This window comes from Thalassophryne amazonica, chromosome 11, assembly GCF_902500255.1.
Source record: "Thalassophryne amazonica chromosome 11, fThaAma1.1, whole genome shotgun sequence".
In the NCBI taxonomy this organism is placed as follows: Eukaryota; Metazoa; Chordata; class Actinopteri; order Batrachoidiformes; family Batrachoididae; genus Thalassophryne; species Thalassophryne amazonica.
In genome coordinates this window covers 10,386,082-10,406,572 of record NC_047113.1, presented here as the reverse complement: position 1 = coordinate 10,406,572, position 20,491 = coordinate 10,386,082, and the positions used below count along the sequence as shown (strand labels likewise).

General features: G+C 41.6%; 1 protein-coding gene across 1 annotated transcript in view; it reads left to right on the top strand.

Moving 5' to 3' along the window:
- Positions 1-20,491, top strand: part of tenm1 (teneurin transmembrane protein 1) — a 728,712-nt gene that overhangs the window by 419,077 nt on the left and 289,144 nt on the right. The window contains 4 exon segments of the mRNA XM_034181415.1: positions 6,164-6,364; positions 10,135-10,320; positions 10,435-10,464; positions 10,586-10,732. Coding sequence (XP_034037306.1) covers positions 6,164-6,364; positions 10,135-10,320; positions 10,435-10,464; positions 10,586-10,732 — 564 coding nt within the window.

The window sequence follows — 20,491 nt, the reverse complement described above, 5'->3', positions numbered from 1 at the left end:
TGAAACAAGTTGTGCATCAGGTCCTGTCAGGTGTGGTGGCATATGCTTGTGCTGCAAGTCACCTCATGCACCAAACAACGGAACAACACAGACTCCTGGATTGTAACTACCCATGCACACATGTGGTCCAATCTCACTTCCTGAAAGTGTCTGTAAGTCACAGCCAGGCGATATGTGTGCATCTTCTTGATATTTTCCAGCTACTATGGTCCTCAGCACTGAGGAACCAGCCTTCTGGATCATGGTCTGAAAGGCACACCACAGGGCCAAAATGTCATGGCAAGCAGTTTGCCTCATCTGAGTCTCCATAAGTAATCATTTATTTGACGCAAAGTCATTCCATCACACCCAAGGATCCTCAAAGAAGACCAAGTATTAAATTTCTCACTTTTGGTCACCTAAGGACTTATGCCACCATTGTCCTCCAAAGATATTGGTATCATCAAACACTACAGTCCAGGAACATCTTGAATCATAAGCTTTTGATAGGTATGTCTTGATCTCAAAGACAAAGGACCCAGGGACATAAAAATCACTGCCAAAATAAGTGAACTTCAATACTTTTACTGTGGAAAGACACAATTTTGACAGCTGAGTCCAGGGTGCAAACAACTGGAATGTCAAACAATGAAGGCAATCTATTAATGTACACTGTATATATTTGTGTGTGTTTGGAATGGAATGGTTGTATACTGTTCATTTTGGCCAAAACACTCTTGAAAAATAAATTTTTACCCGAAACCATCAAATATGGCCATCAGTTAATGCAAAGACTTTGCATCCATCCATCCGTTTGTCTGTCCATCTGTCCGTCTGTCTGTGCTCAGCATAAGTCACTCCTATTACTGCCAGAGTCTTCAAATTCACAATGAACATTCTTGGGACACAGACCTTGGGCAAGTTTAAAGATGGCTAACCTTGACCTTTTTCTTTTTGAGGGGCAGGGGTGACAGCCAGTCAGAGTACTGCACTGTGACATCAGTGGCTGGTTTACCTAGCTGCAAATTCCATTTGTTTGTGTGTAAATATAACCTCTTAGTCATATATTATGTAAATGCTAGCAAGAAATAAACACTTCTAATGCTGTTTTTTAACCCTCTGGGGTCCGAGGGCATTTTTTGGACAGTTCACTTGCCTGGCATAAATGTTTTATTATTGCTGTTAACAGCTCTCCCTGCATCCCACAATCAAGTTTTATGTCTCTTTTTTTCAGGACAACCTGTGCTTTCAGAATATATATGTTTTTGTTGTGTTTTATAAGTGTAATAAAGGTTTACAATCAAAAATAGGCAAGGAAAAAATAAAGCGAAAAATAATTTTCCACACACAATTATTCAAAACACAGCAAACTATAATAAACAACTGTTTTGACACTTTAGAAAGGTAATTTGAGGTCTTGTGTGAAAGACTGCACAACAAAAAGTTTCAAACAATAAACACAAATGCACATTTTGAACAATATATACAATATGGTCTATGCGTTTTGTTGTCCATTGATGTGGTAAACAGTACTTTATGCAGAGAAAGCAACAGAGTTATCCAGTAACATTCACATGCAAACTAGTGGAGCAATCCTGATAGTTACACACTCTTTGTTAGAGCACCTGAGATTGTCATCAGAGGCTCTCTGTCTGCTCCTGCTTTCACTGATCACTGTTTGTAATGGTGCAGGGCACACTGAGTATGTACTAATAGTATGTACTCATTGGAGCACCCAGGGGGCTATTTAAACAGGCCAACTAGTAACACATCACTCCTGAAAACGATCTTTGGCTTTTCACGTGAGGTAAATCTGCCCTACGATTGGATTTTGGAAAACCATGTGATGGTGAACCAATTCCGATTGGACACTCACATTGCGCACGTCATCACACAGCTTCTATGAGGAGTACAAAGATGGCCGATGGCTGGCTCGAAAGTCAGCGGAGTTAACTTTTCAGCAAAAAAAAAGTAAGTTTCTATCTCATATCATTAAAACGTTATTTATAATTTAGTAAAGCTTGGTCTTAGCCGTTGTATACGACGCCGTCGGCCCCAGAGGGTTAACCTGATAACACCTCTGGAGTGATTTGCAAGACATTTCACGGTTGTCAGTGTGCTTGCAAACTTCTGCTAACTCAAAGTTAAGGGCCCCTTCACACATAGTGCGACTTTGGTCGATTTGAGCAAAAAGTGCACATGAAGCAGGAATCATGTGCAAAACGTGTAATTTCATAGCTGCTTGCAACACCTCGTACACATGTTGCTACAACTATTTGCACACACCAGCGGCTGAAAGACATAGTGTATGCTGTGTCAGCCCATTGAACCCCCTCGCGTCAGGTGTCAGCCAAATTCCAGCTGACACGCACAAACTTCTAACGCTGCTCTCATGGCACTTAGAAAATGTGTGGCTATTCGTATTATCATCATGAAAACAGCCTGCAGACAATCACTGTCGAGATGGACGTGAAATTTGTCTGAGTGACTGACTGTGAAGTTGCTGAGTGTACATGTGGCATGCCAGAGTGTCAGCTCCCCCCACAACACTTGTGCATGTGTTTCACGTGCTCCCCCCACTACCCCCGGCAGGTGAGGCATCTCTCATCTGATCGTGGAGTGACATCTTGGTCAGTGCGCTGACAGGACAGGGGGCATGGCAGGCTGCCCCACAGCTGTTGGGACATCTCAGGTTCTGGACATCACAGCTGCAGCACATGTCCCATGTTTTGATGGACACATGCGTGTGTGTTCTTGTGTGGAAATACATAAAAACATATATCGCTTTTGCAATGGGAGGAGACGTGTCGGGCTGTGAGCGGCGTGCCGCATGACCAGGACAGTTGTCAGTTATCACAGCATTTTTTTTTAGAACATACGTTTATCTGCTTGTTGATTTTACTCATTTCACACTCCTCTTACAAGACAGTGATGGTAGTGCAGTGGTAAAGCTTCCATCTGGTAATCACAGTGTGTGGGTTTGAATCCTGTGGCATTTTTTCTTTTTATTTAACCAGCGTTATTTAACGGCCCCTTCATGACTGTATGTCTGTGACCATGGGTCATCTACAGAGGAACAGATGGATCATATTTGTATCGCCTGCTTGTTTTTATATGGTGTGTGGGTTTATTTCATTTTAAATATGTCCATCTCCTTCCTCATATTGGGCATGTTCCTGCAGCTTTCACAGGACAGTGATTGTAGCTCAGTGGTAAAGTTTCTGACTGGCAATCAGAGCTTTTGGAAGGCGCGAGGTTCGAGTCCCGTGGGTGGCATGAATTTTTTTTTTTCAGCAGCTGCGCGATGTGTACATCGCGCAGCTGCTGTGAAAAGCTGCTGTGTTCCCACATGCACAAAACCATTGCAGCGGCATCGTGCACGACTGCCCATCAGCGTGATGTTTCGTGGTTCGATAATTCAAGCTGTTTCGCCATAAGTCGCTCTAAGATGTACTTTATTCACACTATGTGAGAGCCCTAACTTCTGCTCTTGTGAAAAGCTCATGCATGCCCCCCTGCAGAAGGTGTTAAAATGTAAATAAAATATTGTTTATGATTGATTGATTGATAGAGGGGCTTTATTGAACATGAACATGTACAACGTAAGACAGTACATTGTACGCAAGACAGTAGGATCTTAATTATTAATGTAAATAATAAATATGTAATTTTATATATATATATATATATATATATATATATATATATATATATATATATATATACACTCAACAAAAATATAAACGCAACACTTTTGGTTTTGCTCCCATTTTGTATGAGATGAACTCAAAGATCTAAAACTTTTTCCACATACACAATATTACCATTTCCCTCAGATATTGTTCACAAACCAGTCTAAATCTGTGATAGTGAGCACTTCTCCTTTGCTGAGATAATCTATCCCACCTCACAGGTGTGCCATATCAAGATGCTGATTAGACACCATGATTAGTGCACAGGTGTGCCTTAGACTGTCCACAATAAAAGGCCACTTTGAAAGGTGCAGTTTTGTTTTATTGGGGGGGGATACCAGTCAGTATCTGGTTTGACCACCATTTGCCTCATGCAGTGCAACACATCTCCTTCGCATAGAGTTGATCAGGTTGTCAATTGTGGCCTGTGGAATGTTGGTCCATTCCTCTTCAATGGCTGTGCAAAGTTGCTGGATATTGGCAGGAACTGGTACACGCTGTCATATACGCCGGTCCAGAGCATCCCAAACATGCTCAATGGGTGACATGTCTGGTGAGTATGCCGGCCATGCAAGAACTGGGACATTTTCAGCTTCCAAGAATTGTGTACAGATCCTTGCAACATGGGGCCGTGCATTATCCTGCTGCAACATGAGGTGATGTTCTTGGATGTGGGCAATGAGACAATGGGCCTCAGGATCTCGTCACGGTATCTCTGTGCATTCAAAATGCCATCAATAAAATGCACCTGTGTTCTTCATCCATAACAGATGCCTACCCATACCATAACCCCACCGCCACCATGGGCCACTCGATCCACAACATTGACACCAGAAAACTGCTCGCCCACACGACGCCACACACGCTGTCTGCCATCTGCCCTGGACAGTGTGAACCGGGATTCATCCATGAAGAGAACACCTCTCCAACGTGCCAAACGCCAGCGAATGTGAGCATTTGCCCACTCAAGTTGGTTACGATGACGAACTGGAGTCAGGTCGAGACCCCGATGAGGACGACGAGCATGCAGATGAGCTTCCCTGAGACGGTTTCTGACAGTTTGTGCAGAAATTCTTTGGTTATGCAAACCGATTGGTTCAGCAGCTGTCCGAGTGGCTGGTCTCAGACAATCTTGGAGGTGAACATGCTGGATGTGGAGGTCCTGGGCTGGTGTGGTTACACGTGGTCTGCGGTTGTGAGGCTGGTTGGATGTACTGCCAAATTCTCTGAAACGCCTTTGGAGACGTCTTATGGTAGAGAAATGAACATTCAATACACGAGCAACAGCTCTGGTTGACATTCCTGCTGTCAGCATGCCAATTGCACGCTCCCTCAAATCTTGCAGCATCTGTGGCATTGTGCTGTGTGATAAAACTGCACCTTTCAGAGTGGCCTTTTATTGTGGGCAGTCTAAGGCACACCTGTGCACTAATCATGGTGTCTAATCAGCATCTTGATATGGCACACCTGTGAGGTGGGATGGATTATCTCTGCAAAGGAGAAGTGCTCACTATCACAGATTTAAACTGGTTTGTGAACAATATTTGAGGGAAATGGTGATATTGTGTATGTGGAAAAAGTTTTAGATCTTTGAGTTCATCTCATACAAAATGGGAGCAAAACCAAAAGTATTGCGTTTATATTTTTGTTGAGTGTATATATATATAGGGTATTTTAGCATTGCATTATTGTTAATCTTAATGAGTTATTTCCCTGCTTAAAAGCCAGTAAAGAAAGAAAGAAAGTATCAGCACATAAATCTCCAAAGTAATATGACATAAATAATTCAGATACAATATTTGACTTTGAAGTTTAATAATTAAGTCAGAAACATTTGAAGTCATGTGAATAAATTTGACAGCTATCCTAATGAACAAATGTACAAGATGGCGGCCTTGGAACATTGTCACATCCTCCATATGCACCCTGTCCACTGTAAAATCACCCAATAAATTAGGCAAAACAAACAAACGAGTGAAATTTACTACAGCTGTGATGTTCCACTTGATCATATCCTGATGGCACAGCTGTCCTGCAGGCTGCAGTGCTGCCGTCCACAGTCTGTTGGCCTGTAGAGGCACAATCCGGTGTTTGACCTTGAGCAGTGGAGCTGAGCTGAGCTAAGCTGAGCTGAACTGCACTGGGCTGTGTGCTCGAAGCTGTAATTACACACACTAACGCAGCGTAGCGCAGACCACCCCGACACACACACACACACACACACACACACACACACACACCAACCCATTTCAGCCCTTATCAAAGCCTCAGTTCTAAGTGTCCTATGAAGTGTAATGTTGTGGAACTGATACAGGGATTGTAGCTGGGGTGGTTAACTCCTGGATGGGATGCAAAGAACACTGCTTTCATACTCGGTGAACTGATGATTATAATGAGAACCCCCCCTACCCCCCACCCACCCTCTCCCTTTCTCCCGTCACCTCTGACTTGCTCCTCTTTTGTTTTTTTGTTTTTTTGGTCTCTCCCTGCAGTGGACTGCGTGGACCCTCAGTGCGGTGGGCACGGAGTGTGTGTGCGAGGGGAGTGCGTGTGCTCTGCGGGCTGGGCAGGAGTGAGCTGTGACGACCCACTGCCAGCGTGTCAGGAACAGTGTTCAGGACATGGCACCTATCTCCCTGATTCAGACACCTGCGCCTGCCAGCCCAACTGGACCGGACCAGACTGCTACACCGGTGAGACCTGAGGATTACTGTTGAAACACAGAAAATTGTGGCTGCACATCACCGGATTTGCCAGTGTTCTTGTAACACGCGTGGTCTTGCCAGATACCATTTTCCGGGGATTTGACAGACATGAGAGAGAAATATGGATTGGAGCCACTCTGAGAAATGAGTCCGTGTGTGCTTAAGTGTTGTTGGGTTGCTCCCCCACTCTCTTCATGCTGGTCGAAAATGAGATTTCCCCTCATGACTCTCTGAGACGGCAGCGCTCTCGAGACTCACTCGCTCCAGCACACACTTTGGTTTTATACTGTAGCACGTATATACGCACACACACGGACACGCATGCACACATATATCTGTTTCCTTCAGTTAAATCAGGAAAAATGACAGACAGGGAAAAAAATATATAGATTTCTATTCCTGCTTTGCTGCGAGGCTTTTCAGAGATCACTTCTCTGGGAAGCATTCCATTTGACATTTACAGTAAAAGCTTTTAGTGTGAACCAGTTTACCTCCCAAACATATTAGTTACTGTGAGCTTTTTCATGTTTCACTCTAAAACACTTCTTTGTAGCAAAAAATACACGCACGCGCGCAGGCATGCACACACACACACACACACACACACACACACACACACACACACACACACACACTTAAAGTGTAGGTTAATATTTCCATAAATACAATGGCATCTGGAAGCTTGTAATCCAACGCGTACTTGTATTACCCTAGGCCATTAAATTTCAATTTATTTTCATTTATACAGCAAAGTTCACTTTCACTAGCTGCTAACTTTGCTTCATTTTTGGCTAGAAATAACACCTTTCTCATATATTATGTAAAATATATCAAGAAATAAACACTTCTAAAACTGAAAACCCTGTTTTTTGTAATCCGATAACACCTCTAGAAGGATTTACAAACATTTCACAGACATTATTGTGATGACGCCACTTTCTGGGTTCATTAGCTGCTAACTTTGCTTCATTTTTGGCTAGAAATAACACCTTTCTCATATATTATGTAAAAGCTAGTAAGAAATAAACAAGACTAAAACTGTTTTTGGAACCTAATGACACCTGATTTACAAGACAATTCATGGACATGCACAGTAACTTCTAACTCAAAGCTACCTTTCTATGGAGTTAAATTTGTCTCATCAATACCTGCAAATGGACAGAGGGTGATCTACAAATATTCCTTGATTTGAACAACTTCAGTCCTTCTGGAAAGCTCATATATGCACATATGCAAGGCCTCCTGCAGATGCCATTAAAACATAAATATTGTGTTTAATTGATTGACTAAAGCTGCCTCAAGATGAGACAGCCACTACTACTACTACTATTAATACTACTACTACTACTACTACTAGAACTAGAACTAGAACTAGTACTAGCACTACTCCTGGGATATAGACCATATAATAAAAAAAACAAGGTCAACCTCCAAAAAAGGATAAATACAGTAGGATCAGACCTAATGAAAAGCATAATCAACAACAACAGTAAACCATGGAAAAGGGAAGTCAACAAGATTAGGGAAAAACTGCAAATAATGGATCAAACAAGCAAAGGAGATATAAAAAGGAAAATAGGTGAACAGCTAATGAAAAATATCAAAGAACAAGGAGAGATCAAATCAAAGGTAAAACATTACATTGAAAATGTAAAAACGTTGGAAATAAGAAAAAGGAAACCCTACCTGGACAAACTAAACAGGATGGAAGCACATAGCATCATGATGGCAAGAACAAGAATGCTGGCAGTAAAATGCAACTATAGGAATAAATATGCCAATGTATCCTGTAGGTTCTGCAATGCTGAGGAGGAAACCCAAAAACATATACTAGAAGAATGCCAGCAAATAAATAGGCAAGCGTACCCAAAAGTAACAACTGAGGATATCTTTGAAGAAGATACAACCAAACTAAGAGAAACTGCAAAAGCTCTTACACGGATCGAGGAAAATCTAAAATACTAATGTGCTGCTCCCCCCTCAAAATGGTAGGGTAGCACCCAGCAGACCTGGGAACGTACACGATACGAGACGAGTCCTGCTTCTACTACTGCTACTGTTACGTGTTCAAAGAGAACAGAAAAGTATGACACCAAGCTTTTAGCACATTTGCTGATGATGTTGCAGCACAGAAGTCTCTCCCCTTAACTACTACTACTACTAGTACTACTACCACTACTATTACTGCTAAAGCACTCAATAGCCCATGCCACTCCCCATATGTCAGAGTATACGTGTGCCAAATTTTGCACAATTCTGTAGCACAAAAGTGTGTCTCCCCTTAACTACTACTACTACTACTAAAGTGCTCAATAGTCTGTCACTCCCGGTATATAAAAGTATATGTGTGTGAGGTTTGGCTCAATTCCGAGGTGCCGTTTGGACAGAAGAGGGACATATACACACATACAGTTGTCTCTTAGTATATAGAAGAATAGAAGATGCAGGGGATTTTTTTTTTTCTTCTGCATTTGTTAGTGTTGTTGTAACTTGGAAGTGTTGTGGCCTCTCTTGGCCACTGTACCTCAGGGCCCGTATAGGGTTTACTTGTTTTTCTTCTTGTTAACCACAGATTGATTCTGCATTGATCATGAGCTTGCCATGCAAAGAATTACCATTTGTAGGAATAAGGTGTTTACATTGTAACTGTAGTGTGCAAAATATAGAATGCTGCATTCTGCAACGCTCAGTGAGAGAAATGTCCTTGTCTTTGCTGTGTAAGCTGGATGAGAGGAAAATTGCCACTTTCGACCTGAGTTTCCTCTGTTTCCATCACGCTGACTTATCACTGGTGTAGGGAAGTATCCGCTTTACATGCGGAGATGATTTGTAGGCATTTGGCATTAAGTCTCACTCTCGGGTGCACGCATGCCTTATTATCGTGATGAAGCCCGTGATAATGACAGAACGGAGCTGAATATCAGAAATATGAGCGGTGTCTCGCTACCTGTCGGGCCTTTAATCAAAAGGAGCCAGCAGTTCTACATCCTGGTCTTGTTGAAGCATGGCTAAGCTAATGTAATTCTAATAGAGAGCTGAAATACTCTCCAACTTTAATCCACTTTTTCCCCCTCCCTCTCCATGCTATGTATATTTAAATTGAAATAACTTTTCAGTGCAGCTGGATAAGTAGTCTTTGTGTGCCTGCAGCACTTTGCTTTCTTTACTGATGGATGAGGGTTTGCTTCTGCAGAGTGAGATGGTGAGGAGAGCAGAGAAAAGGAAATGGAGAAAAAAGAGGAGGAAGGAATTTTAAAGGGATGCTGCGAGACAGACGGAGGGTACAAAAAGAAAGTCTGGCAGAGACAAAGATTGAGAGATGAAGAAAAAAGCGATAGGGTATTAACAAACTCACTAAATCTGATCAAAATGTTAGAAAATAATAGCACTGAAGCAGAGTCCCTGTAGTTTAAATATGCGGTGCAAATATGAATCATTTGGTTCTTATTATGAGTCTATTCACTCTTCTTCTCCTCCAGGGAGCAGAGCTATTAGAAGTGGGAAGACTGTTTTGTGAGAAAGTAGACTTTTTTTTGTCTCTGAGGTTATCGCCTGTTTTTCTCCTTCTCACCTATATCTGATGGCTCACCACCAATTCTGAATTTTCACTTTTTTCCTCTCACCCTGTCCCTTGTGTCTCTTTCATCTTTCTCTCCTTCCAATACCCAACTCTTCCATCTGTTCTCCATTTGCCCGTCTTACTCTCAACACCTCCTCTGTGTGTTTCTCACGCCGATCTCCGCCCGCCTGCTCTAAAGAGCTGTGCCCGGTGCCATGTGGCAGCCATGGCGTTTGCTCAGAGGGCCAGTGCCAATGCGAGGAGGGCTGGATCGGCGCGGCGTGCGACCAGAGAGCATGCCATCCTCGCTGTGAAGAACACGGACAGTGCCACGACGGAACCTGCATCTGCCAGCCGGGTTGGGAAGGAGAACACTGCAATATCGGTGTGGGAGCGTTTAATTAGTACCTGAGATGTTTTGATTTGTACGATGAGAAAATGTGTCACTGCACCGATGTCTCTTGCATTCTCTCATAGTTTTTATCTTTTTTTTCTGCAGTCACACATGATTTGGACGTAGTTGTTAAAGGTAAATCTAACTTTGCTTTGTTTTTAAAACTTTGTGCATGAATTACCTTTTATCTGCTCCAGTGTTATGACAGGTGTCACAGAAATGTTTGTTTGTGCGCACGTGGTGTCACATTTTTTAGATGGCTGCCCGGGGTTGTGCAGTGGGCACGGGCGCTGTACCCTGGAGCAGAGCGGCTGGCGCTGCGTCTGCCAGGCTGGATGGAGTGGGCCTGGATGCAGCGTTGTCATGGAAACTGACTGCAGTGATGGAACAGACAATGACGGAGGTGACATTCTCAGATCATCTATCATTTTCTATCTCTTTTTTTACCTCTTTCATTTTTGTCGTTCTGGCAGACCGTCCTTTCCTTCCTTTTACTCATCTCCCCGGTCCTCCCACCCAAAAATCTGCCTCTCTGTTCTATCCCTTGATCTCTCTGTGCTGTCCCAGTCCTGCTGAGAATCCCGTAGAGTACTGCTGGCCATTATTATATTGAATATGTAATTGCGTGTGTGTGTGTGTGTGTATGTGTGTGTGTGTGTGTGTGTGTGTGTGTGTGAGTTTGAAAGTGTATAAGTCTGTTTTCTTCTTATCACAGCTAAATGTCTAATATGAATACCACCTACTGAGATAAAAGGCACTCAGAGAAATTTTCACAAATCTAAATACAGAATACCATGCAGAATAGATTTCTTTTTCAGTGGCTGTCAGAGGTGTTTGGTGACAGGTGAGAGGCGTCTGTCACTCAGACTCCTATTGTAAGCTGCGTTTTTTTATTCTGTATCCTCAGGTGAAAAGAAATGTTGCAGAGGATTAGCTCATTAAAATAATTCTCTTGCCATTTTAATGTAATCGAGGCCAATGTATGGAACGTTTATGTGCTTTAAGAATGCACCGCCGTGCAACATTGTATCGATCTGAGCTGCACCCATTCACTTGTAAACTCCAAATATCCATTATAGACGTGCCTGTTAAGACAGTGCTGCAATCCATCATTGCAAACAAGGTGTCAAGGTGTTTTGTTGGGAGAAAGTGCACCTTTTTCCTTATTTCCTGTGGGGATTTTTTTAAGCCATTTGAAACAGTGCAAACAGGAAAATCTCAAACCTCAAATGTTCACTAGCCTTCTTTTCAGGTTTCTGAAAGATGGAACCTTTTCTTTTACACTTTGTTTCCCCAGTGCAGCATGGCTGACTGAGCCGACACTCCAGGAAAACAGAGACTACGGCTGAAAACACATGAATTACAGGTCTTCACTCTGGATTATCAAATCAGTGCCATTCAACAGGAAATGTCTTGATTATAGAGAACAGGGACCAAATCAAGGAAGTGCACACACCAACAATGTACGAATGGGCTGGTGTGTTTCTGTGTTGCACTCATGGACTATGTGCTCTCCTTTTAATTATATTTTGTTATTTATGCGGCTTTTATCTCCATTGTATAAGAATAAATGACTGCTACACTGCGTATGAATTTGCACATTGTGGGTGACCGCTGTCAACCACTAATTCACTTGGCCCAAACCTCTGCTCATTATCGCCACCAAGGTGGTTGTGTTTGTTTTTGTTGGCTTGCTTCTATGCAGGATTACTGATAAAACTAATGAAAATGTTTCCACAAATGATGAAAAGGTTGGCCTGCTCTGGAGGACAAACATTATGGGACAGAGCTAAATAAAGGGCTTGAAAAGGATTTGATAATGTGTTTTACTCGTGAAGCAGTTTTTGTGAGGTTGTGAGACGAAACTGGAATAAGTAAAGAAGATTAAATGTTTGGGGCTCAGCCAGATATAAAGGGATCGAGTCTGGAAATTTGGCACAAATCTACTCAAGCCTGAAGTTAAAATCTGAGAAGATAGAGGGTTTTATTATAACTGAACAATGCACATGCTTCTGACTAGTTTTGATGATTAAGATCACGTTGTACACTGAAAAAAGAGAATAGTTGAACCAACTTTTAAGCATTACAATTGGCAAAACCTGAATGAATTAAATTGTTTGAACATAAGTACGAATGGTGGCTGTCAGCTGATCAGGTCTTGACTTCCTGTTCCGGAGCACAGCGGTGTTCTGCTGTATCTGTTAGCTGTTTGAACTGAGCTGTTTGAGTTCTTTGAATTAACAGTCTTTTTCAAGACTTTTTTACTTTTTTTTACTTTTTCACCGTGCTCCAACGCCTAAAGAAGACCTCTAACGGTCGAAGCATCGCGACGGAGCACTTTTATCAGCTAACCTTCATCAGCATTAGCAAGCTAACTAGCTTGCTAATGCTTTCGTTTTTATTTTTATTTTATTTTTTAGCACTGTTGTTGTGCGTTACCTGTGCTGCTCCACAGCCTGCCTAGTGGATTTTTATTTTATTTTTTAGCACTGTTGTCGTGTGTTACCTGTGCTGCTCCACAGCCTGTTCAGTGGATTTTTATTTTATTTTTTAGCACTGTTGTCGTGTGTTACCTGTGCTGCTCCACAGCCTGTCTAGTGGATTTTTATTTTATTTTAACGCTGTTGTCGTGCGTTACCTGTGCTGCTCCACAGCCTGCCTAGTGGATTTTTATTTTATTTTTTAGCACTGTTGTCGTGTGTTACCTGTGCTGCTCCACAGCCTGTTCAGTGGATTTTTATTTTATTTTTTAGCACTGTTGTCATGTGTTACCTGTGCTGCTCCACAGCCTGTTCAGTGGATTTTATTTTATTTTTTAGCACTGTTGTCGTGTGTTACCTGTGCTGCTCCACAGCCTGTCTAGTGGATTTTTATTTTATTTTAACGCTGTTGTCGTGCGTTACCTGTGCTGCTCCACAGCCTGCCTAGTGGATTTTTATTTTATTTTTTAGCACTGTTGTCGTGTGTTACCTGTGCTGCTCCACAGCCTGTTCAGTGGATTTTTATTTTATTTTTTAGCACTGTTGTCATGTGTTACCTGTGCTGCTCCACAGCCTGTTCAGTGGATTTTTATTTTATTTTTTAGCACTGTTGTCGTGTGTTACCTGTGCTGCTCCACAGCCTGTCTAGTGGATTTTTATTTTATTTTAACGCTGTTGTCGTGTGTTACCTGTGCTGCTCCACAGCCTGCCTAGTGGATTTTTATTTTATTTTTTAGCACTGTTGTCGTGCGTTACCTGTGCTGCTCCACAGCCTGTCCAGTGGATTTTATTTTATTTTTAGCACTGTTGTCGTGCGTTACCTGTGCTGCTCCACAGCCTGCCTAGTGGATTTTTATTTTATTTTTTAGCACTGTTGTCGTGCGTTGCCTGTGCTGCTCCACAGCCTGTCCAGTGGATTTTTATTTTATTTTTTAGCACTGTTGTCGTGCGTTACCTGTGCTGCTCCACAGCCTGCCTAGTGGATTTTTATTTTATTTTTTAGCACTGTTGTCGTGCGTTGCCTGTGCTGCTCCACAGCCTGTCCAGTGGATTTTTATTTTATTTTTTAGCACTGTTGTCGTGCGTTACCTGTGCTGCTCCACAGCCTGTTCAGTGGATTTTTATTTTATTTTTTAGCACTGTTGTCGTGCGTTACCTGTGCTGCTCCACAGCCTGTTCAGTGGATTTTTATTTTATTTTTTAGCACTGTTGTCATGTGTTACCTGTGCTGCTCCACAGCCTGTTCAGTGGATTTTTGTTTTGTTTTTTGGCACTGTTGTCGTGTGTTACCTGTGCTGCTCCACAGCCTGTCCAGTGGATTTTTATTTTATTTTTTAGCACTGTTGTCGTGTGTTACCTGTGCTGCTCCACAGCCTGTTCAGTGGATTTTTACCTGTGCTGCTCCACAGCCTGTCCAGTGGATTTTGATTTTGATTTTATTTTTTTTAGCACTGTTGTCGTGTGTTACCTGTGCTGCTCCACAGCCTGTCTAGTGGATTTTTATTTTATTTTTTACCACTGTTGTCGTGTGTTATCTGTGCTGCTCCACAGCCTGTCCAGTGGATTTTTATTTTTATTTTATTTTTTTTTAGCACTGTTGTCGTGCGTTACCTGTGCTGCTCCACAGCCTGTCTAGTGGATTTTTATTTTATTTTAGCACTGTTGTCGTGCGTTACCTGTGCTGCTCCACAGCCTGTCCAGTGGATTTTGATTTTTATTTTATTTTTTTTTAGCACTGTTGTCGTGCGTTGCCTGTGCTGCTCCACAGCCTGTCCAGTGGATTTTTATTTTGATTTTATTTTTTTTAGCACTGTTGTTGTGCGTTACCTGTGCTGCTCCACAGCCTGTCCAGTGGATTTTGATTTTGATTTTATTTTTTTTTAGCACTGTTGTCGTGCGTTGCCTGTGCTGCTCCACAGCCTGTCCAGTGGATTTTTATTTTTATTTTATTTTATTTTTTAGCACTGTTGTTGTGCGTTACCTGTGCTGCTCCACAGCCTGTCTAGTGGATTTTTATTTTATTTTAGCACTGTTGTCGTGCGTTACCTGTGCTGCTCCACAGCCTGTCTAGTGTCGGATTCCCTGTTTGGGAATCCGCTAGCTTAGCGTAGCTACTAGCTCTTAGCCGTTTTAGCATGGCGGCTTCTCCTGTCTCTCCCGTACTTTTCTGCTCTGGGTGTGAAATGTTTAGTTATTCCTCGGCCTCTTTTAGCAGTAACGGTACTTGTAATAAGTGCAGCTTATTCGTAGCTTTGGAGGCCAGGCTGGGCAAATTGGAGGCTCGGCTCCGCACCGTGGAAAATTCTACAGCTAGCCAGGCCCCTGTAGTCGGTGCGGACCAAGGTAGCTTAGCCGCCGTTAGTTCCCCCCTGGCAGACCCCGTGCAGTCGGGAAGGCAGGCTGACTGGGTGACTGTGAGGAGGAAGCGTAGCCCTAAACAGAAGCCCCGTGTACACCGTCAACCCGTTCACATCTCTAACCGTTTTTCCCCACTCGACGATACACTCGCCGAGGATCAAACTCTGGTTATTGGCGACTCTGTTTTGAGAAATGTGAAGTTAGCGACACCAGCAACCATTGTCAATTGTCTTCCGGGGGCCAGAGCAGGCAACATCGAAGGACATTTGAAATTGCTGGCTAAGGCTAAGCGTAAATTTGGTAAGATTGTAATTCACGTCGGCAGTAATGACACTCGGTTACGCCAATCGGAGGTCACTAAAATTAACATTGAATCGGTGTGTAACTTTGCAAAAACAATGTCGGACTCTGTTGTTTTCTCTGGGCCCCTCCCCAATCAGACCGGGAGTGACATGTTTAGCCGCATGTTCTCCTTGAATTGCTGGCTGTCTGAGTGGTGTCCAAAAATTGAGGTGGGCTTCATTGATAATTGGCAAAGCTTCTGGGGAAAACCTGGTCTTGTTAGGAGAGACGGCATCCATCCCACTTTAGAGGGAGCAGCTCTCATTTCTAGAAATCTGGCCAATTTTTGGGATCCTCCAAACTGTGACTGTCTAGCGTTGGGACCAGGAGGCAGAGCTGTGGTCTTATACACCTCTCTGCAGCTTCTCTCCCCCCTGCCATCCCCTTATTACCCCATCCCCGTAGAGACGGTGCCTGCTCCCAGACCACCAATAACTAGCAAAAATCTATTTAAGCATAAAAATTCAAAAAGAAAAATAATATAGCACCTTCAATTGCACCACAGACTAAAACAGTTAAATGTGGTCTATTAAACATTAGGTCTCTTTCTTCTAAGTCCCTGTTGGTAAATGATATAATAATTGATCAACGTATTGATTTATTCTGCCTAACAGAAACTTGGTTACAGCAGGATGAATATGTTAGTTTAAATGAGTCAACACCCCCGAGTCACACTAACTGTCAGAATGCTCGTAGCACGGGCCGGGGCGGAGGATTAGCAGCAATCTTCCATTCCAGCTTATTAATTAATCAAAAACCTAGACAGAGCTTTAATTCATTTGAAAGCTTGTCTCTTAGTCTTGTCCATCCAAATTGGAAGTCCCAAAAAACAGTTTTATTTGTTATTATCTATCGTCCACCTGGTCGTTACTGTGAGTTTCTCTGTGAATTTTCAGACCTTTTGTCTGACTTAGTGCTTAGCTCAGATAAGATAATTATAGTGGGCGATTTTAACATCCACACAGATGCTGAGAATGACAGCCTCAACACTGCATTTAATCTATTATTAGACTCTGTCGGCTTTGCTCAAAAAGTAAATGAGTCCACCCACCACTTTAATCATATTTTAGATCTTGTTCTGACTTATGGTATGGAAATAGAAGACTTAACAGTATTCCCTGAAAACTCCCTTTTGTCTGATCATTTTTTAATAACATTTACATTTACCCTGATGGACTACCCTGCAGTGGGGAATAAGTTTCATTACACTAGAAGTCTTTCAGAAAGCGCTGTAACTAGGTTTAAGGATATGATTCCTTCTTTATGTTCTCTAATGTCATATACCAACACAGAGCAGAGTAGCTACCTAAACTCTGTAAGGGAGTTAGAGTATCTTGTCAATAGTTTTACATCCTCATTGAAGACAACTTTGGATGCTGTAGCTCCTCTGAAAAAGAGAGCTTTAAATCAGAAGTGTCTGACTCCGTGGTATAACTCACAACTCGTAGCTTAAAGCAGATAACCCGTAAGTTGGAGAGGAAATGGCGTCTCACTAATTTAGAAGATCTTCACTTAGCCTGGAAAAAGAGTTTGTTGCTCTATAAGAAAGCCCTTCGTGAAGCTAGGACATCTTTCTACTCATCACTAATTGAAGAAAATAAGAACAACCCCAGGTTTCTTTTCAGCACTGTAGCCAGGCTGACAAAGAGTCAGAGCTCTATTGAGCTGAGTATTCCATTAACTTTAACTAGTAATGACTTCATGACTTTCTTTGCTAACAAAATTTTGACTATTAGAGAAAAAATTACTCATAACCATCCCAAAGATGTATCGTTATCTTTGGCTGCTTTCAGTGATGCTGGTATTTGGTTAGACTCTTTCTCTCCGATTGTTCTGTCTGAGTTATTTTCATTAGTTACTTCATCCAAACCATCAACATGCTTATTAGACCCCATTCCTGCCAGGCTGCTCAAGGAAGTCCTACCATTATTTAATGCTTCAATCTTAAATATGATCAATCTATCTTTGTTAGTTGGTTATGTACCACAGGCCTTTAAGGTGGCAGTAATTAAACCATTACTTAAAAAGCCATCACTTGACCCAGCTATCTTAGCTAATTATAGGCCAATCTCCAACCTTCCTTTTCTCTCAAAGATTCTTGAGAGGGTAGTTGTAAAACAGCTAACTGATCACCTGCAGAGGAATGGTCTATTTGAAGAGTTTCAGTCAGGTTTTAGAATTCATCATAGTACAGAAACAGCATTAGTGAAGGTTACAAATGATCTTCTTATGGCTTCGGACAGTGGACTTATCTCTGTGCTTGTTCTGTTGGACCTCAGTGCTGCTTTTGATACTGTTGACCATAAAATTTTATTACAGAGATTAGAGCATGTCATAGGTATTAAAGGCATTGCGCTGCGGTGGTTTGAATCATATTTGTCTAATAGATTACAGTTTGTTCATGTAAATGGGGAATCTTCTTCACAGACTAAAGTTAATTATGGAGTTCCACAAGGTTCTGTGCTAGGACCAATTTTATTCACTTTATACATGCTTCCCTTCGGCAGTATTATTAGACGGTATTGCTTAAATTTTCATTGTTACGCAGATGATACCCAGCTTTATCTATCCATGAAGCCAGAGGATACACACCAATTAGCTAAACTGCAGGATTGTCTTACAGACATAAAGACATGGATGACCTCTAATTTCCTGCTTTTAAACTCAGATAAAACTGAAGTTATTGTACTTGGCCCCACAAATCTTAGAAGCATGGTGTCTAACCAGATCGTTACTCTGGATGGCATTTCCCTGATCTCTAGTAATACTGTGAGAAATCTTGGAGTTATTTTTGATCAGGATATGTCATTCAAAGCGCATATTAAACAAATATGTAGGACTGCCTTTTTGCATTTACGCAATATCTCTAAAATCAGAAAGGTCTTGTCTCAGAGTGATGCTGAAAAACTAATTCATGCATTTATTTCCTCTAGGCTGGACTATTGTAATTCATTATTATCAGGTTGTCCTAAAAGTTCCCTAAAAAGCCTTCAGTTGGTTCAGAATGCTGCAGCTAGAGTACTGACGGGGACTAGCAGGAGAGAGTATATCTCACCCGTGTTGGCCTCCCTTCATTGGCTTCCTGTTAATGCTAGAATAGAATTTAAAATTATTCTTCTTACTTATAAGGTTTTGAATAATCAGGTCCCATCTTATCTTAGGGACCTCGTAGTACCATATTACCCCATTAGAGCGCTTCGCTCTCAGACTGCGGGCTTACTTGTAGTTCCTAGGGTTTGTAAGAGTAGAATGGGAGGCAGAGCCTTCAGCTTTCAGGCTCCTCTCCTGTGGAACCAGCTCCCAATTCAGATCAGGGAGACAGATACCCTCTCTACTTTTAAGATTAGGCTTAAAACTTTCCTTTTCGCTAAGGCTTATAGTTAGGGCTGGATCGGGTGACCCTGGACCATCCCTTGGTTATGTTGCTTTAGACGTAGACTGTGGGGGGGTTCCCATGATGCACTGTTTCTTTCTCTTTTTGCTCCGTATGCATCACTCTGCATTTAATCATTAGTGATCGATCTCTTTTTCCTGGTTCTTTCCCTCAGCCCCAACCAGTCTCAGCAGAAGACTGCCCCTCCCTGAGCCTGGTTCTGCTGGAGGTTTCTTCCTGTTAAAAGGGAGTTTTTCCTTCCCACTGTGGCCAAGTGCTTGCTCATAGGGGGTCGTTTTGACCGTTGGGGTTTTTCATAATTATTGTATGGCCTTGCCTTGCAATGTGGAGCGCCTTGGGGCAACTGTTTGTTGTGATTTGGCGCTATATAAGAAAAACGTTGATTGATTGATTGATTGATAAGTTTGTAAGTTAGATCAACTCTTACAAACAGCTTAAGTTCATGCCTGAATGAATTAAATTGTTTGAACTTAAGTTTGTAAGTTAGGTCAACTCAAGATCTACTCTAACTTACAAACTTAAGTTCAAACAGCTTAAGTTCAAACCTAAAAGAATTAAATTGTTTGAACTTAAGTTTGTAAGTTAGGTCAACTCAAGATCTACTCTAACTTACAAATGTAAGTTCAAACAACTTAAGTTCAAACCTGAATGAATTAAATTGAACTTAAGTTTGTAAATTAGATCAACTCAAGATCTACTCTAACTTACAAACTTAAGTTCAAACAATTTAAGTTCAAACCTGAATGAATTAAATTGAACATAAGTTTGTAAGTTAGATCAACTCTACTCTAACTTACAAACAGCTTAAGTTCAAGGCTGAATGAATTAAATTGTTTGAACTTAAGTGTGTAAGTTAGGTCAACTCAAGATCTACTCTAACTTACAAACTTAAGTTCAAACAACTTAAGTTCAAGCCTGACTGAATTAAATTGTTTTATCTTAAGTTTGTAAGTTAGATCAACTCTACTCTAACTTACAAACTTAAGGTCAAACAACTTAAGTTCAAACCTGAATGAATTAAATTGTTTCAACATAAGTTTGTAAGTTAGATCAACTCTACCCTAACTTACAAACAGCTTAAGTTCAAGCCTGAATGATTTAAATTGTTTGAACTTAAGTTTGTAAGTTAGATCAACTCAAGATCTACTCTAATTTACAAACTTAAGTTCAAACAACTTAAGTTCAAACCTGAATGAATTAAATTGTTTGAACTTAAGTTTGTAGGTTAGATCAACTCAAGATCTACTCCTTCCAAACCTGAGTTCAAACAACTTAATTATTTCAGGTTCTACCAATTGTAACGCTTTTCTTAGTTGGTTCTTTTTTCGGTGTAGAGAGGTGGAAGTTCAGTTAATAAAATCAGCTTGTATAGGTCAGGTCGGGTCATGGGAGCATCTACCACACCTTGGAACCATCTTAGCTTGTGGATGGCAAACACAGGTAAACAATCACCCCCTCTCCATTTCAAGAAAGTAGGCCTCCATCCTTCTCAGCATGGTTGAAACCTGAGCATGATTTCAGCCTTCTTGAGCTGCAGTCTGAAGATGCAGTGAATGCCTGTAAAATCTCTGTCTGTAATGGCACATAG